The sequence below is a fragment of the Schistocerca cancellata genome, chromosome 3 (genome assembly GCF_023864275.1).
Source record: "Schistocerca cancellata isolate TAMUIC-IGC-003103 chromosome 3, iqSchCanc2.1, whole genome shotgun sequence".
Lineage (NCBI taxonomy): Eukaryota > Metazoa > Arthropoda > Insecta > Orthoptera > Acrididae > Schistocerca > Schistocerca cancellata.
This window is the reverse complement of record NC_064628.1, coordinates 867,267,729-867,288,153: the sequence shown is the minus strand read 5'-3', so window position 1 is coordinate 867,288,153 and position 20,425 is coordinate 867,267,729. Positions and strand designations below refer to the sequence as shown.

At 38.3% G+C, this 20,425-nt stretch overlaps 1 protein-coding gene across 1 annotated transcript in view; it reads left to right on the top strand.

Moving 5' to 3' along the window:
- The window catches only part of LOC126175921 (hemocytin), a 486,280-nt gene that overhangs the window by 289,743 nt on the left and 176,112 nt on the right, over positions 1–20,425 (top strand). Inside the window, exons 42-46 of the mRNA XM_049922991.1 lie at positions 9,260–9,351; positions 9,809–10,002; positions 11,375–11,567; positions 11,690–11,862; positions 14,074–14,220. Coding sequence (XP_049778948.1) covers positions 9,260–9,351; positions 9,809–10,002; positions 11,375–11,567; positions 11,690–11,862; positions 14,074–14,220 — 799 coding nt within the window. The remainder of the gene's footprint in view (positions 1–9,259; positions 9,352–9,808; positions 10,003–11,374; positions 11,568–11,689; positions 11,863–14,073; positions 14,221–20,425) is intronic.

The following is a 20,425-nucleotide window of genomic DNA, read 5'->3' as shown; positions in this document are numbered from 1 at the left end:
TGGCCAAAAGCTACCAACTTCCTCAATATTTTTTGTGTGCCTATTGATGAACTCGGCTTGTCAACTATTTGGTGATTTAAAACATTATAATTTTAACCATATTATCATAATCAATACTTTCTCACTGTGTCTTGCTTGCTGAGAATTATTTACAGTTGGGCAGTGTATATACCTTCATTATATTAGCAATTATGTAACTCATTTTCATTGTTTGTGTTTCCTCTAATAACTACATGTTTAGTTTCCTAACTTTTATTTCTGTGCTGAGAATGCTGGACACAGTGTGCGATCCTCAAGCAGTCCATGAGTTGTGCCACATCAGCTGAATATGTCGTGGTCCACTGCTCAAAGGTCTGCGGACAATTGTGAAATGATATCTGTAGTGCAGTTCCAGGCTGTCATGCATGCAGATGGTCATCACATTGAGCAGCATTTGTAACCTGAAATGTAAACATTGTTTGCAGTTATCAAATGTTACCCTCTCATGCTGGTATTAAAATGTGTTTCCTTCAGTGGTTTATTCATTGCTTCCCCTGCATATGTTCTTACAGATGTTTTCATGAAGTTTCATTAGCCTATGATCACTTGTTTTTCAAGGGGGTCCTTCTCAAGTAGCAAAAATTTAATTATAACCACCCTGTAAAGAAATTTGAGTGTACAAGAGTTTCAAGTAAGAGAAGATATTCAACAGCACTAACAAAAAATAAAATGGACATTCCAAGACAGACTGGTAAAAGCAGCCCAGTCATCCAAGGTCAACTCTCTCACACTCACACTGGTCATACCAGACTCGAGAGTCCATTACCGCAGCAAAGTATTTTCGCCATCTGTCCCTGTCTTGGGCTATTTCCTTCCATTCACCTTCAATACCTAGGCTCCTCAAATCAGCCTTCACATTGTCCTCCCATCTACACCTCGGTCTGCCCACAGGACGTTTTCCCTCTAAGTGCCCTGCCAGTACTCTGCGCACTGCCCTGCCCTCATCCATTTGAGCTACGTGCCCCGTCCATTGCAGCCTACGTGATTTAATAATACTGGTTATGTCAGGGCTTGAACAGAGTTCATGAACCTCTTCGTTATGCAGTTTTTGCCACTCTCCGCTAATGTCATCCCATTTTGTTGTGAAAATTTTCCTCAAAATTATGTTTTCAAATACTCAAAATGGCTTTTCATTTTGCACAGTGAGGGAGCAAGTCTCACATCCATACAGCATAACTGGTAGAATAGTAGTTTTGTATATTCTAACCTTTAAATTCCTAGACAATATCCATGATGAAAGTAATCTATTCAGTGAGAAGTAGCACACATTTCCCACCCGTAATCTCTTCTTCAGTTCGGATTCAATCCCATTTCTTGAAGTGATGTCCACGCCTAGATACTTAAATGTTTTCACTTTTTCAAACTGCATGTCTCCAACTCTTAACATTTCCTGATCTACTGCTGTTGGCATTCTAGTGGTAACCAGGTATTTAGTTTTGTCTTCACTTATCCTTAGACCTACATCTTCACTAGCCTTGGTTAACGCATTCGCATTTGCTGTTACAGATTCTTTCGTATCGCTAATGATGTTTAGATCATCTGCATACCCTAATATCTTAATATTTCCATTTAACTCCACACCCTATGAATTATCTGCTGCCATTCGTACAATATATTCTAGGACTAAACTAAAAAGTAGCGGAGACAGGGCATCTTCCTGCTTAAGTCCGTTCTTTATTACAAATTCTTCTGACTCTAATTTCCCCATGTGTACTCTACCTTTTGTGTTTTTCAAACTCACTTTTATAAGTCTAACATACTTCTTTGGTATTCCAAGTTCCAAAAGAATTCTGTACAATTTTTATTGCATTACTGAATCATATGCTTTTGTAAAATCTATAAAAAGGTTATGAACTGGTTTATTGTATTCCCATTTCTTTTCCAAAATTTGACGCAGGGTGAATATTTGGTCTATAGTTGATCTGTTCCTCCAAAAGCCAGCTTGGTAATCCCCCACAATTTCATCTGCATATGGAGTAAGCCTGCTTAGCAGAATATTCGAGAAAATTTTGAAACATACTGGTAATAGCAATATCCCTCTATAATTACTACAATCCATTTTGTCACCCTTCTTAAAAACTGGGATCAGAATCGACTCCTGCCACTCTTCAGCTATCATCTCTCAGTTCCATACTTTAATTATCACTTTGTGAACTACTTCCACCAATTTCTGTCCCCCATTTTTAACTAATTCTGCAGTTATGCAATCTGATCCTGGTGCTTTATGGTTCTTCAATTTGTTGATTGCATCTCTTACTTCCTTTAATGTTGGCTCAGGTATCTGGGGTTCTGCTGTATGTATTTCGTATGCTTGCTCATTTCCTGCTTCCTGGTGTACATTTAATAGATGCTCAAAATACGCCCTCCATTTACTTAATATAGCACTGGGGTCTGTCAGTATCCCCCCAGCATCCCCTCGAAGTGCATTTGTCCTAGCCTTGAACCCCTTCCTATATCCATTTATGTCTAGGTAAAGTTCCCTAATGTTTCTTGTTTTCCTGTTTGTTTCCATTTTTTTAAATTTGATTGTTCAAATAATCCCTCTTCTTTGCCCGTAGCCTACGACCAACTTCACTTCTCATTTTCTGTCTCCCATTCTACCCCAATCTAACTGCACTTTTCTCCTTTCGTCTACCAATTTCTTTCATTCCTCATAAAACCACGGTTTCCTCCTGTTCTTCTTAATTGTACCTATTGTGACCTTCGCTGCCTCTTTGATATTATTCCTCACAGTGATCCACTGTTTATTTACATCCTTTTCTTGAGAGCATCAAACCTATTTGAAATTACTATCATGTACCTTCTTACAAAGTTTTCATCATTTAGCTTGTCAGTGTTGAACCAAACAAGTTCTGCATGTGCACCTTGATGTTGCTGTAGATCGCCGTTGGTGAACTTTGACAACTACAAGAAAATGATCAGACTCATAGTCGGCTCCCCTGAAAGTCCTAACATTTTCTATACTAGTGTGCCATCTCCAATCTACAAGTACATTATCAATTTGGTTTCAGGTGTGTCCATCCAGAGAGACCCAAGATGCTTTATGAATGTCCTTCCTTTTGAAATATGTGCTCTCAACAATCATGTCTTTTGAAACAGCAAAATTAACCACCCTTGTGCCATTATCATTCGAAATGTTATGCAAACTTTCTTTCCCAATTCTAGGCCAGAATGATTCCTCCTTCCCTGTCTTCGCATAAAAATCACCTATGATTAATTCTGTATCGTACGAGGAGAACTCATCTGACAGTTGATCTTTTTTTTCATAAAAGCCATCTTTAGCAACCTCTTCAGTGTCCTCAGTTGGTGTGTGTACATTAATTACTACTAGTCTATTCCACCTGCCAGACAACACTATAACTGAAAGTCGGTCACTAATGAACCTTATATCTCTGATTGCATGAAGCACTTTTCTCTGTACTGCGAAACCTGTTCCAAAGCTGTGAGCTTCTGCACCTCCATAGAAAAATGTATAGTTACTCCTCTTTGTGCTACCCTCCCTCTGCCACCGAGTTTCTTGAATAGCTGTAATGTCTACAACGTATCTATCTAATTCGTCTAATACTGTCTGGAAAGTTCCTGGCCTGTTCAAACTTTTAACGTTCCATGTTCCCAGCCTGAAAGTTCCTTTCAGCTTGTATCTCTTCGAAGTAGGTTCCGCCCGGAGATCTGAATGGGAACCAAGTTTACCTCTGGAATATTTTACTTCAGAGAGACCCGTGCCCATTAATGTTGCTGATTCTTGATGAATAGATTTGATAATAAGAGAAGAAGAAACAGGGATGGTTCATCATGCCATTGCCTTCGCCTCAACTCTCTAAAAATCTTAATTGAACTACCACCCTTGGTGTGGCCGATGCCTTGAAAATAATTTCAAAGAAAACTGTGTAGCTGGTTTGCTGAAAATGCATTTTATACTGTCACAGACTTTTTTGACATACAGACTGTGAACATATGTTAAAATTCAAAATAACTAAATGTCTGTAATTATGTATGTATTTAAGTATATTGGGTACTAAGTATGTCCTTAATTACCCATGAGAGATGAAGCCTATTCTGATGTAATATTGTCAGTGATGAATCCGTACGTTGTAGGTACTTTTGCCTGATCCAGGTGCATGTGAACTGGAGTTGTGTATGAACTTATGAAAGTCACACTTGGCAGCTAATTATATACATGTAAAGCTGCCACATTAAGATAGGGTTGTAAGACTCGTAAGAACTAGATTTTTAATGCATTGGATTGCAGAAATATGAAAGCACGATGAATAACAGACTGAATGGAGGATCAAATAACTGGGATATGGTATTACAGAAGAGTCATAGAGATAGTAGTTTGGGACATACTTTACTGTATAAGCAAGACATTTTTTTAGTCGAAACATCACTGAGGAGCCCATATTTAACCACTATGAACCCGCAATAGTAGATCAATTTTTCTGATATACCATTTACTGTTGACTGCAGTAAGGCATATTCTGCAAAGAGGACCATCTTATTTTCCTGTATCTAATAAAGACGGAATTGATAACTGTATAGAATTGGTAGCTTGCTACTCACCTCATAGAGGACACATTGAGCTGCACAGAGGAAGAATGAAAAAGAGTGTTAAAATATTGAAGCTTTCAGACAAAGTCCTTTTTGTGAAGCAGAAAACACACACACATTCTCACAAGCACAATTCCCACACTCACAGCAGCTGTTTCAAATGGTTGGAGTCCATTTGGGATTGAAGATTCATAATCCTCATTGATGGGTAATCATTTTGTGTAGCAAAATTAGGTCTGTTTCATGTGTAAAGATCTCTTGGAGCTTATTTTTATCCTTGTTATACGCCTACATCTGTCAGTGAGGAAGTGGAATGGTGTGCTCCATCATCTTGCCTGTATCCACAGTGCTGATCGGTGCCGTCATCTCACTGAGCAAGTAATCTTTCACAATATGTGGATACAATATCCACTAGTTGTGGCATAATTGTAAAGATATTATTTGCATATTTAACCTAGTAGATAGGTTTTTGAGTAGTGAAAAACTGAGTTCTTGGAATAGCTTGCATAGACATCTGGTATATATATCATACAGAAGCAGCTCTTGATGCAAGGCAAGCCACATGTTTCCCTGTAGAAAGCATAACTCTCTGGTGATTGTTCACTCCATATGTGATAGATAGTAGCACCGAAGTATCATGCTTGAAGCACCAATGCTAAATCAGTTGTATAGTATAATTCACACTGATGGTACTTGAACCAAGACAACTATTTCATGTATTAGGATTGAGAACGAAGTTTTTCGCGGCGGCACTTATGTATAAAATATTCTCGGTATTCTTGCCGCGTCAGTTCTAGATAAAATCTCGAGCTTTCGACGATTACCTCCATCGTCATCGTCAGGAGCTGACTGTCTCCACTGCTGCTATGGTAGCCTCTATATAGCCCGAAGACGGCTTCTGATTGGTCGGCTTCTGATTGGTTGGCGATTACGTGCTGCTGTCTCAGACGGTGTCACTGTGTGCACCGGTGGCGCCACCGCTTCCGTTTAAACGTAAACCTTGGAAGGAACGTCTCTGCTGCTCCTCTGCATCAAGCGCTCGTTTCCACGCACAGCTCAGATGGTATCCGCTATCGCGGTTAAAGTTCTTTTGGCTCATTCTGATTTCAACAGCCTCCTTAATAACCGAATCCCAGTACGTGGAGGCATGGGACAGAATTTTAGTTTCGTCGAACAATATGTTGTGTTTGTTCGTGAGGCTGTGCTCCGCAATTGACGATTTCTCAAGCTCTCTATTTTTAATGTGGCGTTGGTGTTCTGCGCAGCGTTCGGAAACGGTACGAATAGTCTGATCTATATAATTGCTTCCACACTCACAGGGTATATTATAAACACCGGGGACCCTGAGGTCGAGATTGTCCTTAACAGGGCGCATCATCTCCTTAATTTTCTTAGGAGGACGAAAAATCGGTCTAATACCACGTCTACGCAGGACTCTTCCTATTTTGCTGGAAATTGCACCACAAAAAGGAAGAACCGCAATTGGTGTATCATCCTGTGAGGTTGCAGCATTATCACGTTTCCTTCTTTTGGAGAATGCTGCCTTTATATCGCGTGCACTATAGCTGTTCTTTCGGAACACGTTCTTTAGGTGATTAATCTCGAACCTTAAGTGGTCCTCGTCAGAAACAGTTTTGGCTCTATATACCAACGTGTTCAAAACGGCTCTCTTCTGAGCAGGGTGATGGAAACTCTGTGCGTTCAGATATAAATCGGTATGCGTCGGCTTACGGTATACAGAGTGGCCAAGACGCCCGTCCGTCTGTCGTTGTACTAAAACGTCTAAGAAAGGCAGTCTCCCTTCCTTCTCCATCTCGACAGTGAACTGGATGTTCGAATGGGACAGTACGTATAAGTGTCTTAAACGGGACCCAACTTTGACGTACAGCAGAAAAACCATGAAGTTACTGAAAAATTCCGGGCTTCCAGACGATATTACAAAAAATCTCAGAGTCCGAGCTCCTCGACCGCCCAGGTTGTACGGACTACCGAAGCTCCATAAGGAGAATGTTCCCATGAGACCTATTGTCAGTGCAATTGGTTCTCCTACTTATAAGCTGGCCAAATACTTAACAAAGTTGATGACTCCTATAGTTGGCCGGTGTGAACATCACATCAAAAACTCCCAGATGTTCATTGAGAAAATCAAAGATATTAGAGTTGGTCCAAATGACATTTTAGTCAGCCTGGATGTGGTGTCGCTGTTCACAAAAGTTCCTGTGGAGGACACTTTGAAAATGCTGGCGGATCTTTTTCCTCCTGAAACTATAAAATTGTTCCGGCACGTGATGACGACCACCTACTTCTTGTATGGTAATAAATTTTATGAAATGACAGACGGCATGGCAATGGGCTCTCCGTTGTCTCCATCATTGGCTAACTTTTTTATGGAGAATTTTGAAGAACGTGCACTAAATTCGGCTCCCCTCCGTCCGTCCTTATTTTATCGTTATGTTGACGATACATTTATGATCTGGCAACACGGCGAAGAAGCTCTTAAAGAATTCATTGAACACATGAACAGCATCCATTCGAACATCCAGTTCACTGTCGAGATGGAGAAGGAAGGGAGACTGCCTTTCTTAGACGTTTTAGTACGACGACAGACGGACGGGCGTCTTGGCCACTCTGTATACCGTAAGCCGACGCATACCGATTTATACCTGAACGCACAGAGTTTCCATCACCCTGCTAAGAAGAGAGCCGTTTTGAACACGTTGGTATATAGAGCCAAAACTGTTTCTGACGAGGACCACTTAAGGTTCGAGATTAATCACCTAAAGAACGTGTTCCAAAAGAACGGCTATAGTGCACGCGATATAAAGGCAGCGTTCTCCAAAAGAAGGAAACGTGATAATGCTGCAACCTCACAGGATGATACACCAATTGCGGTTCTTCCTTTTTGTGGTGCAATTTCCAGCAAAATAGGAAGAGTCCTGCGTAGACGTGGTATTAGACCGATTTTTCGTCCTCCTAAGAAAATTAAGGAGATGATGCGCCCTGTTAAGGACAATCTCGACCTCAGGGTCCCCGGTGTTTATAATATACCCTGTGAGTGTGGAAGCAATTATATAGGTCAGACCGTTTCCGAACGCTGCGCAGAACACCAACGCCACATTAAAAATAGAGAGCTTGAGAAATCGGCAATTGCGGAGCACAGCCTCACGAACAAACACAAAATATTGTTCGATGAAACTAAAATTCTGTCCCATGCCTCCACGTACTGGGATTCGGTTATTAAGGAGGCTGTTGAAATCAGAATGAGCCAAAAGAACTTTAACCGCGATAGCGGATACCATCTGAGCTGTGCGTGGAAACGAGCGCTTGATGCAGAGGAGCAGCAGAGACGTTCCTTCCAAGGTTTACGTTTAAACGGAAGCGGTGGCGCCACCGGCGCACACAGTGACACCGTCTGAGACAGCAGCACGTAATCGCCAACCAATCAGAAGCCGACCAATCAGAAGCCGTCTTCGGGCTATATAGAGGCTACCATAGCAGCAGTGGAGACAGTCAGCTCCTGACGATGACGATGGAGGTAATCGTCGAAAGCTCGAGATTTTATCTAGAACTGACGCGGCAAGAATACCGAGAATATTTTATACATGTATTAGGATTAATTACTAGCTGCAAAAAGTTACATTACGAAGAACTGAAGGGTGGCCCTACATTACATAATAGTGAGAATTAGGGGTATCAAGAAGGCTCTATAGCTGTTAGTTTGCATATGGTAACAATCCTGATGGATTGCTTTATGAGGAACAAAAATGAGTGGCACATTCACCAATCCAAATTGCAGATAGTATGCTGAGTGAAAGTCAGCTACTCTCTGGACCAGATGTGTAGATAATTGCTGCTAAATGACAGAATTAGCTGTGTCTTTGATGGCATTTGATCATCAGGTGACATGCCGATGTTTGTTCCAGGCTCTAAAATTTAGAAGCACTAAGACATGACTTGGGTGTAACGGATTGAGATGAATTTGATAATGGCTTCATCCCATGGACCATGCCCAACTACTTCTGTGCCTGCATCCTGCTATATCAAGATTGCTTAAATTGATTACAACATGAATCTTACAATGCTTAAATTGATTATAATATCAATCTTACAAACCCAACTACTTCTAAGGAAGATAGATTAGTGTAGCTGACCAAGAAATTAAATAATCTCAAATGAAATGTATTAGGGTTAAAAGAAGTGAAAAAAAGAATGCTAAATCATTGTAGTCTGAGCACCATAATGCTCCGTTCTGATTTAGGAAAAAGCCCCTTAAAATGATTCTTCGGTGAGAAACTGCAGATATAATACCAAGAAAGGTAAATGCTTTACATTAGAAGAATTTTCTGGGAAAGATCACATGTTAATCCTTAAAAAATTCTTCCAGAAGAAAACAAATAGAAAATCAACTTGGTGAGGACCTAATGAAACTAAAATGACGTTGACTACATTTTACCTAACAAAAAAGATGTTTTGCAGTATGTCCCAAACAGCTTAAGAATTTAAAATGATCATACAAGACTCGTAAGATGCTTTGTAGATACAGAAAGAACGTAGGGTAAAAACAAACATATGACATAGTGAACCAGAAACAGGGTTTGTATCTGTTAGCGGAAATTTTTGCAGGAGAAATAACTTATCATACCAGAAACTTACTATTTCTAATTACTTGTAGGTTCCAGAGACTGTTGAATTTACTCCCACAAATAAAACTGACTACCTCTGATGAAAAGGATGTTACTGAAGCAGCTGTTCTGGAGACACCAGGTGAGTGGCATCAAAATTGAAGTTATATGCTGTTACTGTACTTCTGAACATTACATATTCCCTTCCTAACATGTGCATAAGTGCTTCTGTATATTTCCCAACGTTTAATTTTGTAATTCAGGGAACACATTATTTTTCTCTTTAAATTACTTGTATATGGTGTTTTTGATATTAACTACTTGCAGTTAATATGTAAATAATAGAGATATAAGGATTTATTAAAACATAAAACCATTATTTTGAATATTATCTTGATGTATGGACAGAAAACGAATTTATAAAAGAGTTAGTGCAATAATGTTTTTATGATAAACTGAAAATTAACAGTATTAATGTTTAGATTTTAAATTTTAGTATTCCTCGACTGAGTGACTAAAAACTTTTAGTAGGTTAGAATTAATATTGTTGATGCTTTTTAAATTTCAGTAATCCTTAATTTTATGTACATGGTTTACAGGTGCTGGATGGAAATCGAGCATCATTGATGGAGATCAGTATCTCCAAATAGATCTTGGGTCATCACAGCCATTGTATGGTATAGAGATGTCTGGAGTGCCAGGAACAGACCAGTATGTTACCAGCTACCATGTGCTGACCAGCACTGATGGCCAGCGGTATCACTACCGAACTGACAACACTGGAGCTGTTCAAGTAAGAGTGCAGTAAGGTCAAAAGTGTCAGCTGCACGCCTGTACATAATGTTTGTGCACAATTGTAAATTAATATCTGTGCAGTTTTCCAGATTGCTATAATGGATTTGTGAGTACACATACTTCACTGCCACACTTTTCAAGTCAACATCTAGTCTGTCTGAGAGCACATTAAACACTGTCCTTTTTTACTCCCTGTGTCTCTCACAATATTGTTTTCAGGAAATAGTTCCTGGTCCATAGTCTGTAATGTTCTGATGTACATGGTTGTATTTCAAGATCTCTTCTCTCACCAAGATCCCACAAGTGGCTGCCATAATTTGAAAAATTATTTGACATTTTCCTGTTACTTTGCTATATATTAGAAAGGAGTTTATCGTCAAAATTAAAATTGTGTGGAAAATTAACTTCCTCATCCTCTTCAGAGTTTGATTCTCAAACACTGTGTAGAAAATCTATTTTTCACACAAATTGACCCCTGATTTATTTTGCTGTGCTCCTTTTCTCCCAGCCTCTCACTTCAGTATAGGTGACTGTCAGTCTCCACAAAGGAGCTCAGATGAGCAGAAACTGTAAGAATATTATAGGAATGAAGGGGAATACTGGGAAAACATGCTCATAAAATTACAGTCTGTGGGCTTCTAGCTGACCAACAGGACTCCATATTTTTATGAGTGGCAGCTCTAAAGTATGAACTTTCTCCAATCCTTTTTATTGTCCTCAAGGAATTAACTCCCCAGTGCAATTATTTGGTGAATCATTACCTGTACTATTTTGACTCTTCCATGCAGTTGTCATTTTATTGGTACCGGTACCTCAAAAACTAGTGGGAAAGGAGAAAAAGAAAAGAAAAACCTTACAAAACCCAAGTAAATTCTGTTAATTGTAGTGAACCACATAATTAAAAACAAATTAGTCAAGAATTAAAAAATGTGAGTTAAACAAATGAGGAATGTAGGTGAAATATACGTGAACCAGATAAATAGCCCCAAAAGTGTGGGCGAAGGTAGTAATTTTGTTTGGCCGTATAGTGATGTAAATGGAGATACTATTTTACTATCAATATTTTTCTATGTTCAAACTCATGATATTTTTCTTTGTTCAAACTCATGTACACCTGTCATTCAGCCAGAACCTCACACAAACAGCTTGCTAATTACTTTGTACTGTAGGATGTGTTTCTTTGCTAAAGATTTTTGTGCCTGACAACAAGTGTTTGCATTGACATTGACTTCAACATTTAGTTAATGATTAGAATCCATATCTTGTCTCTATAATAAAAACTTTAGTTGTAATAGTGCAAAATATTTTTATGATAGTATTAAATATTGATACATATGTGATATTTTAAGTTACCTCAGATTCTGCTGTAGATTTTCAGGGGGCCCATTGATGATACACAAACTGTGCAGCAGATTTTTGCTGTACCAGTTGAAGCACGCTATATTCGAGTAAATCCTAAAACTTGGCATGAAGGAATAGCAATGAAGATAGAAGTTTTTACTTGCTCAGAGTCTCTGACCACCATCACAACAAAAGCGAGCTTTCCACTTCCGACTACAGCAGGTTTGTATTATGTAATACTACCTCTTTCCTTTCCTTGAGACTGAATTCATTTGGAACTGACATCTTGGTAACACGGTTGTCAAACTTTGCCTTTTTTGCCTTATGTCATATTTTTATTACAGCTCCAGAATGTGTGGAAGTCATGGGCCTTGAAAATGGTATGATGTATGATGAACAGCTCACTGCTTCTTCAGTACTGAATGGTGATATTCACACTTTTGGACCATCTCAGGCTCGTCTCAATAAAGATGGGGCTTGGGTGCCAGGCATAAGTGATACCAGCCAGTGGCTTCAGGTGAAATATTGTTGGACTCTTTAAAATAAACGTTGTCATAAACAATCTCTACAAACATGTCATGATTACTTGCTTTGTGACCATGTAGTTTAGCCCTCACACTACTTTTTTTTTTCCTCTCTCTCTCTTTTCTGCATACTATGGAACTTCTGGCCCATTACCTTTATCTTATATAAGGGATGATCAAAAAGTTTCAGTTTGGTGGTTTTACTGTCCAGAATTGATATTATGCCAATGAAGAAAAATCACCTTGACCAACGAGGCAATTACCTCACTGCCACAACAGGTTGAAGACATGTGTTTGGTAAAACACCATGTCCTGTTGCTTGAGGAAGTTCATAACTGCCTGCTTCACATTCTCGTCCAACAGGAATCATCGACCTTTCGTGGCCTTTTTTTAAGGGACCAAAGGCGTGATATCACATTGGCAGAGATCAGGACTATATGGTGGGTGATCGAGCATCTTCCAAAGACATGGTATCAATCCACATTCTTCATTCACCAATGGATGTGTACTGGTGTTTGTCCTTTGACAGCCAAGAAAAGAGTAAAGCACATTGATCTTGTTTGGGCTCATTTGGTTATAACGATGGCATGGTTCACATTTCTGTATTTATTCCACACATGTCAGAAAGACACATCTACCATACTAATCCCTCGACTTCATTTCAGTGCTCATATACCCACATTGGAGCATTGCAATGTTGGATATACACTGTTGCAATGCACTCATATTGGATTTTTTTTATCACCACCATATAATTATTATTTATTCTTTTCCTTCATAAAATCACAGTTGCATGGGTAGATGTATCAGCAGATTCTTTCTGTGTTCTGTAATGAGCCATTGTCTATGAATATCTGAAAATAATGTGTCTTTTCATTGTCCCAATGATTTATCAACACTGACTGGTGTTGTGTCATCCCATTCCACATGATGTTTTCTTGTCTGATTTTTCTGTTTTCTATACACATTCCTTGATTCCATATTCCAATATGCAAAAAATATGGTACAGTACAGCTTTGGTCCTATATTTCCAGTATCTGATTTTATTTTTAAAATGGTCTCACTGTGTTGATAAAAATTTAATGTCAACATTGTCAGTAAAGAAAGCCAATGGAGGAGAACAGTATAACTCTTAATGAACAATTTTGTTCGTAGGGATTCACGACAGAATGCTTACACATTAAGTGTGTATTATCTCCTAATAACAGACACAGCAAGCTTTTTGATATCAGTTCCATACTTTCCTTATGTATGCTTTTCTCACGTTTGCTGTGCCTATATTACCTAGTCTTCACAATTCATAATATTAAACTATATTGATTTATAATTTTGGATTTGTTTCATTCTTCTTCTTTCATTGCAGGCAAGCTAAGGACCATTTTAAGCCACTGAGTTAGCTTTGCACCTTCTCTAGTACTGTTCTATCTCTTCACCTTTTTCTTTCCTCTCTTCTCTATTTTCTTCTCTGCCTGTTTGGCACGTTTTGCATTGGAGACCTTCCTATCTCTTAATTCTTTAATACATTTTGTTCTGTCTTCAAATTCTTCTTTGTTTATGCCAGTTTCTTCCAGGTCATCATGCACTTTCCTAAACCAGTCGGGTTTATCATATAATTTGTCAAAATACCGAAAAGTTTCTCTTGCCAGTCAACTAGAACTCATTCTTGGAATGTGGCAGTAGAGCATAAGTCTTCTTTTCCTTATTTTCTGTGTAATTTTTCCTGTATCATTCTATTCTTCTGTGTTACTTTCACTAATTTATATGCTTTTAATCTTATCTCCAGATTCTGTATTTGTTGACTGAGTACGAGTTCTTGATTTATTGTCAGTGATTTACACATTGACTAATGCTTGATTCACATAGATAAGCAACAAAATTTTCTGTGCTTGTATTACTTTTAGCTGCCGTGAAATTTTGTAGCATTTCCTTAATGTAGAGATGTATAATTCTTTACTGTTCTTTTTCCCTTGGAACATTTGAAACACTCTTTCGACATATGCAAGTACTGATTCAGCTGATTTTCTGTAGTGGAGTATCATGTTTTATGTATAAGTGGTACTGCAAACAAAGACAAAACACATTTCTTATTTAGTATTGCTCTTCATGCCAAGCAAAATAAGGAAATGAAATAAGAAACTGAAGTGATCACTACTGATTCCTGACTGCATATATTTATGTGAATAACTTTGTATGATTTCTTGCAGGTTGATTTTGTTACACCAAGCATTGTGACTGGTATAATCACTCAAGGGGCTCCCAGCAGTGATAGCTGGACTGAATCATTTAAGGTTTTGTACAGTCTAGATGGTTTAACTTGGAACCCTGTTCAGGATGAGAAGCGAATGGAGAAAGTAAGTAATGTATAAGCATACAATACTTCTTATTTGTTTCTGTAATAAATGCTAAATGCTGCCCTAGTTCTGTTCAGAATACTTCAAAAGATATTATGAATTCTCACTGCTATCAGGTTTATGTTGTTGTTGTTGTTGTTGTTGTTGTTGTGGTCTTCAGTCCAGAGACTGGCTTAATGCAGCTCTCCATGCTACTCTATCCTGTGCAAGCTTCTTCATTCCGGTAACTACTGCAACCTGCATCCTCCTGAATCTGCTTGTTGTTGTTGTTGTTGTGGTCTTCAGTCCTGAGACTGGTTTGATGCAGCTCTCCATGCTACTCTATCCTGTGCAAGCTTCTTCATCTCCCAGTACCTACTGCATCCTACATCCTTCTGAATCTGCTTAGTGTATTCATCTCTTGGTCTCCCCCTACGATTTTTACCCTCCACACTGCCCTCCAATACTAAATTTGTGATCCCTTGATGCCTCAGAACATCTCCTACCAACCGGTCCCTCCTTCTTGTCAAGTTGTGCCACAAACTCCTCTTCTCCCCAATTCTATTCAATACCTCCTCATGAGTTATGTGATCTACCCATCTAATCTTCAGCATTCTTCTGTAGCACCATATTTCAAAAGCTTCTATTCTCTTCTTGTTCAAACTATTTATTGTCCATGTTTCACTTCCATACGTGGCTACACTCCATACAAATACTTTCAGAAATGACTTCCTGACACTTAAATCTATACTTGATGTAAACAAATTTCTCTTCTTCAGAAACGCTTTCCTTGCCATTGCCAGTCTACATTTTATATCCTCTCTACTTTGACCATCGTCAGTTATTTTGCTCCCCAAACAGCTCCTTTAATACTTCAAGTGTCTCATTTCCTAATCTAATTCCCTCAGCACCACCCAACTTAATTTTACAACATTCCATTATCCTCATTTTGCTTTTGTTGATGTTCATCTTATATCCTCCTTTCAACACACTGTCCATTCCGTTCAACTGCTCTTCCAAGTCCTTTGCTGTCTCTGACAGAATTACAATGTCATCGGCGAACCTCAAAGTTTTTATTTCTTCTCCAAGGATTTTAAAACCTACTCCGAATTTTTCTTTTGTTTCCTTTACTGCTTGCTCAATGTACCAATTGAATAACATCGGGGAGAGGCTACAACCCTGTCTCACTCCCTTCCCAACCACTGCTTCCCTTTCATGTCCCTCGACTCTTATAACTGCTATCTAGTTTCTGCACAAATTGTAAACAGCCTTTTGCTCCCTGTATTTTACCCCTGCCACCTTTAGAATTTGAAAGAGAGTATTCCAGTCAACATTGTCAAAAGCTTTCTCTAAGTCTACAAATGCTAGAAACATGGGTTTGCCTTTCCTTAATCTTTCTTCTAAGATGAGTCGTAAGGTTAGTATTGCCTCACGTGTTCCCATATTTCTGCAGAATACAAACTGATCTTCCCCGAGGTTGGCTTCTACCAGTTTTTCCATTCGTCTATAAAGAATTCATGTTAGTATTTTGCAGCTGTGACTTATTAAACTGATAGTTCAGTAATTTTCACATCTGTCAACACCTGCTTTCTTTGGGATTGGAATTATTATATTCTTCTTGAAGTCTGAGGGTATTTCGCCTGTTTCATACATCTTGCTCACCAGATGGTAGAGTTTTGTCAGGACTGGCTCTCCTAAGGCTGTCAGTAGTTCTAATGGAATGTTGTCTACTCCCGGGGCCTTGTTTCGACTCAGGTCTTTCAGTGCTCTGTCAAACTCTTCGCACAGTATCGTATCTCCCATTTCATCTTCATCTACATCCTTTTCCATTTCCATAATATTGTCCTCAAGTACATCGCCCTTGTATATACCCTCTATATACTCCTTCCACCTTTCTGCTTTCCCTTCTTTGCTTAGAACTGGGTTTCCATCTGAGCTCTTGATATTCATACAAGTGGCTCTCTTTACTCCAAAGGTCTCTTTAATTTTCTTGTAGGCAGTATCTATCTTTCCCCTAGTGAGATAAGCCTCTACATCCTTACATTTGTCCTCTAGCCATCCCTGCTTAGCCATTTTACGCTTCCTGTCAGTATCATTTTTGAGATGTTTGTATTCCTTTTTGCCTGCTTCATTTACTGCATTTTTATATTTTCTCCTTTCATTAATTAAATTCAATATTTCTTCTGTTACCCAAAGATTTCTACTAGCCCTCGTCTTTTTACCTACTTGATCCCCCGCTGCCTTCACTACTTCACCCCTCAGAGCTACCCATTCTTCATCTACTGTATTTCTTTCCCCCATTCCTCTCAATTGTTCCCTTATGCTCTCCCTGAAACTCTGTACAACCTCTGGTTTAGTCAGTTTATCCAGGTCCCATTTCCTTGTATTCCCACCTTATTGCAGTTTCTTCAGTTTTAATCTACAGTTCATAACCAATAGATTGTGGTCAGAGTCCACATCTGCCCCTGGAAATGTGTTACAATTTAAAACCTGGTTCCTAAATCTCTGTCTTACCATTATATAATCTATCTGATACCTTTTAGTATCTCCATGATTCTTCCATGTATACAACCTTCTTTTATGATTCTTGAACCAAGTGCTAGCTGTGATTAAGTTATGCTCTGTGCAAAATTCTACCAGGCGGCTTCCTCTTTCATTTCTTACCCCCAATCCATATTGTGACCTACTATGTTTCCTTCTTTCCCTTTTCCTACTCTCAAATTCCAGTTACCCATGACTATTAAATTTTTGTCTCCCTTCACTACCTGAATAATTTCTTTTATCTCATCATACATTTCATCAATTTCTTCATCATCTGCGGATCTAGTTGGCATATAAACTTGTACTACTTACAGTGACACATAAGTAAAATAAAAATATTAACATGATTAGCAGCAATGCATACCAGCCATGAATACCACAAAAATATTCCAGTGCAAGTATCAAAATCTATTTATCTACTCAGTAAGTGCCGGTGGTAGCCTGAATATGTCCACCGTTTATAAAAATAACTGAGGCCAGTAGAGGGCACTAATGCTAGGGTACAGGGGTAACCAGTATTGTAAATACAATGGTTAAATGACATGTGCATCATCATTACTTAAAATTACTTAACATGGCAAAATGAGCATCTGACAATGAAACATCATAGACATCACATATGTGGAAAAAAAATCCACATTAAACGTGTGAAGATTAATGATGGAAAGCTACTAGCCGGGCATAGTAAATATCACATAATTGTGTAAGAGTCAGAATAAAAAAGCCTGGCAAAGTAAATAACACATAATTGTGTAAGAGTCAGAATAAAAAGTTTAAAAGTAACATCAGATCTATAAATCAAAACCTTTCAGCATGACAAACAATTAAACAATACCGTAAGTGTAAGTTCATTAACAAGAGAGTGACTATCAATTAAAACCTTGAAAGCTGATGGCACATTCATAGTGCAATCTCAGTGGTGCTGCCTTGTGGCTTCTCTGTAAGAAGTTTTTGTTTTCCTGTGGTGGAGCTTGCAGGAGAAGGCCCAGTCTCCTCATTGTTGCATTGTTGGCTGACACACAACCACTAACCAAGCTGCTGTACGCTGCCACCAGCAGTACACCACTAGTTTTCTGTTTGTAACAGATGTGAAAATGTCAGTGGCCAAAATGGAGAATTATAAATTGTACAGTTTTTGTGACCAAGGCAGACTTTACAAATAAGTGCCATAACATGATTGCAGGCTCATTTACGGACTTTACATCTTGAAATGATAAATAGTAATTTTGTTCTTCTATCTGACTAATGAATTGGAACTGTTACTTAAAAAATTGTTGCTTGTGTATTTCATTCATTTGTTGCAAGTTATTACACAGCATAAACACTCATGAGCAACTGAGCTACAGGTGGCTACTCAGTTAGAGAGGGGACACTTCTGTCACAGTGACAAAAGGAATAAATCAGCATTCATGTTACTGGACTGTCAGTCAAAAGTTTATAAGATTTCAAAGTAGTACAAAGATTAGCAACTTGCTTTAAATGCTCAGAAAAGCAAAATTTTGCATCTAAAATGATAATAATAACATGCAGTATCCTGTGATAACAATATCAATGAGTCACAGTTCGAATCTGTCAACTTATACAAATACCTGCACATAACAATTCATAGGGATATGAAATGGAATGATCGCTTTGGCTGATTTACAATATTATTTGGTAGATTACTAGGGAAATAGGGAAATACAATCAGATTGCTTAGAAAACACTTGTATTACCCATTCTAAAATGTTGTTCAATTGTTTGACACCCATACCAATAGGGACTAATGCAAGTTTGTTTGTCCTGTGTGAGAGTGTCATGGAGATGCTGGAGGAACTGTACTGGCAGACACATGAAGATCAATACAAACTATTCTGAGAAAGCTTACATACAAAGTTTCAAGAATCAGCTTTAAATGGTGAAAGTAGGAATACAATCTACTATGTTTCACTCCTGTAGGCATTGCAATGAGAAGATTTGATTAATTACAGCCTGTGCAGAGGCTTTTAAACAGGTTCTTCTTGTGCTTCATATGTGAATTGAACTAATAACTGGTACCATGGTGGCATGAGACGTGCTATCTTTCAAGTCATGTAGACAAGGGACTTTTCATTGTTCACTATATCAGAGAGTTACATGAATACCATATGCAGTAGGGAGACTGGCATCTCCAAAGAAACACTTCCATTGTGGAACTGCTAGTGGGTGTTATAAGCACACAAAAAGGTCAGATGGAGTGATAAGTTATGTTATTTGATGATACAAGCCAGTTGTATTGACATGGATTGAAATGGAGCCCCTTATACATCTGTCAGTGTCTCTCATCACAAGTGATGTAAAAACCTACCATCCGATCATGTGTCCCTGTTTTGCCTACAGCACCCCACAGGCAGTCTGTACCAACAGTAATGCATTGACCCAACTCAGTATTTGCTCAGAATGGTTTTCCAAAAACTACATGATTATGACAGTGCTTATGTAGTTCCTAAGTCACCTGCTATTGTTCGTATTGATCTCACCTGAGATACCATCAGTAAGATGTTTCTGTCATGAACCCTATTTATGACCAATTTTTTTAATTTTCTGGACAGTGGTTTGATAGTGATGGATCAGGATGGCTGCACAACTCTTTTGATTTTCAACAATCCCTGCCGTGAATTGTGTCAGGGTGGAATGAAATGTTATACACTATTAGGTAGGCACCTAATTCAGTTTCTTGTGAAGTGTATGGACTTATACTATTCAACCATATAACCTTTCAATCAAAACTGTTGCTTTCATGAATAAAGGCAACAGTTCGCAATTAAGATGGAATGTTTGTTAATAGCGTTTCTTTGTTATGCAAGTAGTTTCAACTTCACAGGCATTTCAAGTCTACATCCAGAGGAAGTCGCCAACCTCATGAAATGGCAGTGAACTCACATGAGTACTCCTTTTTGTGATGATTTACAAATTATAGTAGAAATGCAGCTGTTCATGGTGGTTCACAGTCTGTACACTTATGGCAGGAAATAGTTGCACACTGGCTATGCTACATGAACATTAACATTTTGAAAATGGCTGTCCAATCCAAAAATAATTGTGTAACTAAGAAGTAATTTTAATATACAACATAAGTGAATAATGTTGGATTCATTCAACAAATTAATGGCTTCAACATCCCCTGTGATGCACCTGTGACTTATATTATGGTATAATTACCTGTAGTTCGATCTACTTCACAAATGGTCATGTCTGTGTTAGTGTTTTTGCTTTCATATGAGTATGATATTTTACATTGTTTAGTGTCACAGGTAATTTATTTTCATTGTTTTTGAAGATAACAAAAATTTGTATGAAAAAAGTAATTATTTTGATTGATGTTAGTTAAAATAGAAGCCATTTCATTATACTGAAAATTTTATTTGCTTTCTCACAGCATGATGATGATAAAAGCTTCCAGATTAATTTTGAGAGCTTCTTAGTTGTTCTGTGCCTGCCTAGAATTATTGATAGCTTGACAACAACTTGTATTTCATAACAACACCACTGTTAAATGTACATTTGGATATCTTAGTGTAGCTTTAGATATAATAGATTTGTACTAAAAGATTTCCATTGATTGTCTGAGAGAGAGAGACAGACAGAGAGAGAGAGAGAGAGAGAGATCGATTCTTGTACTACTTTTTCACATTGTAATTACACAGTACAAGAACAAGTGGAAACA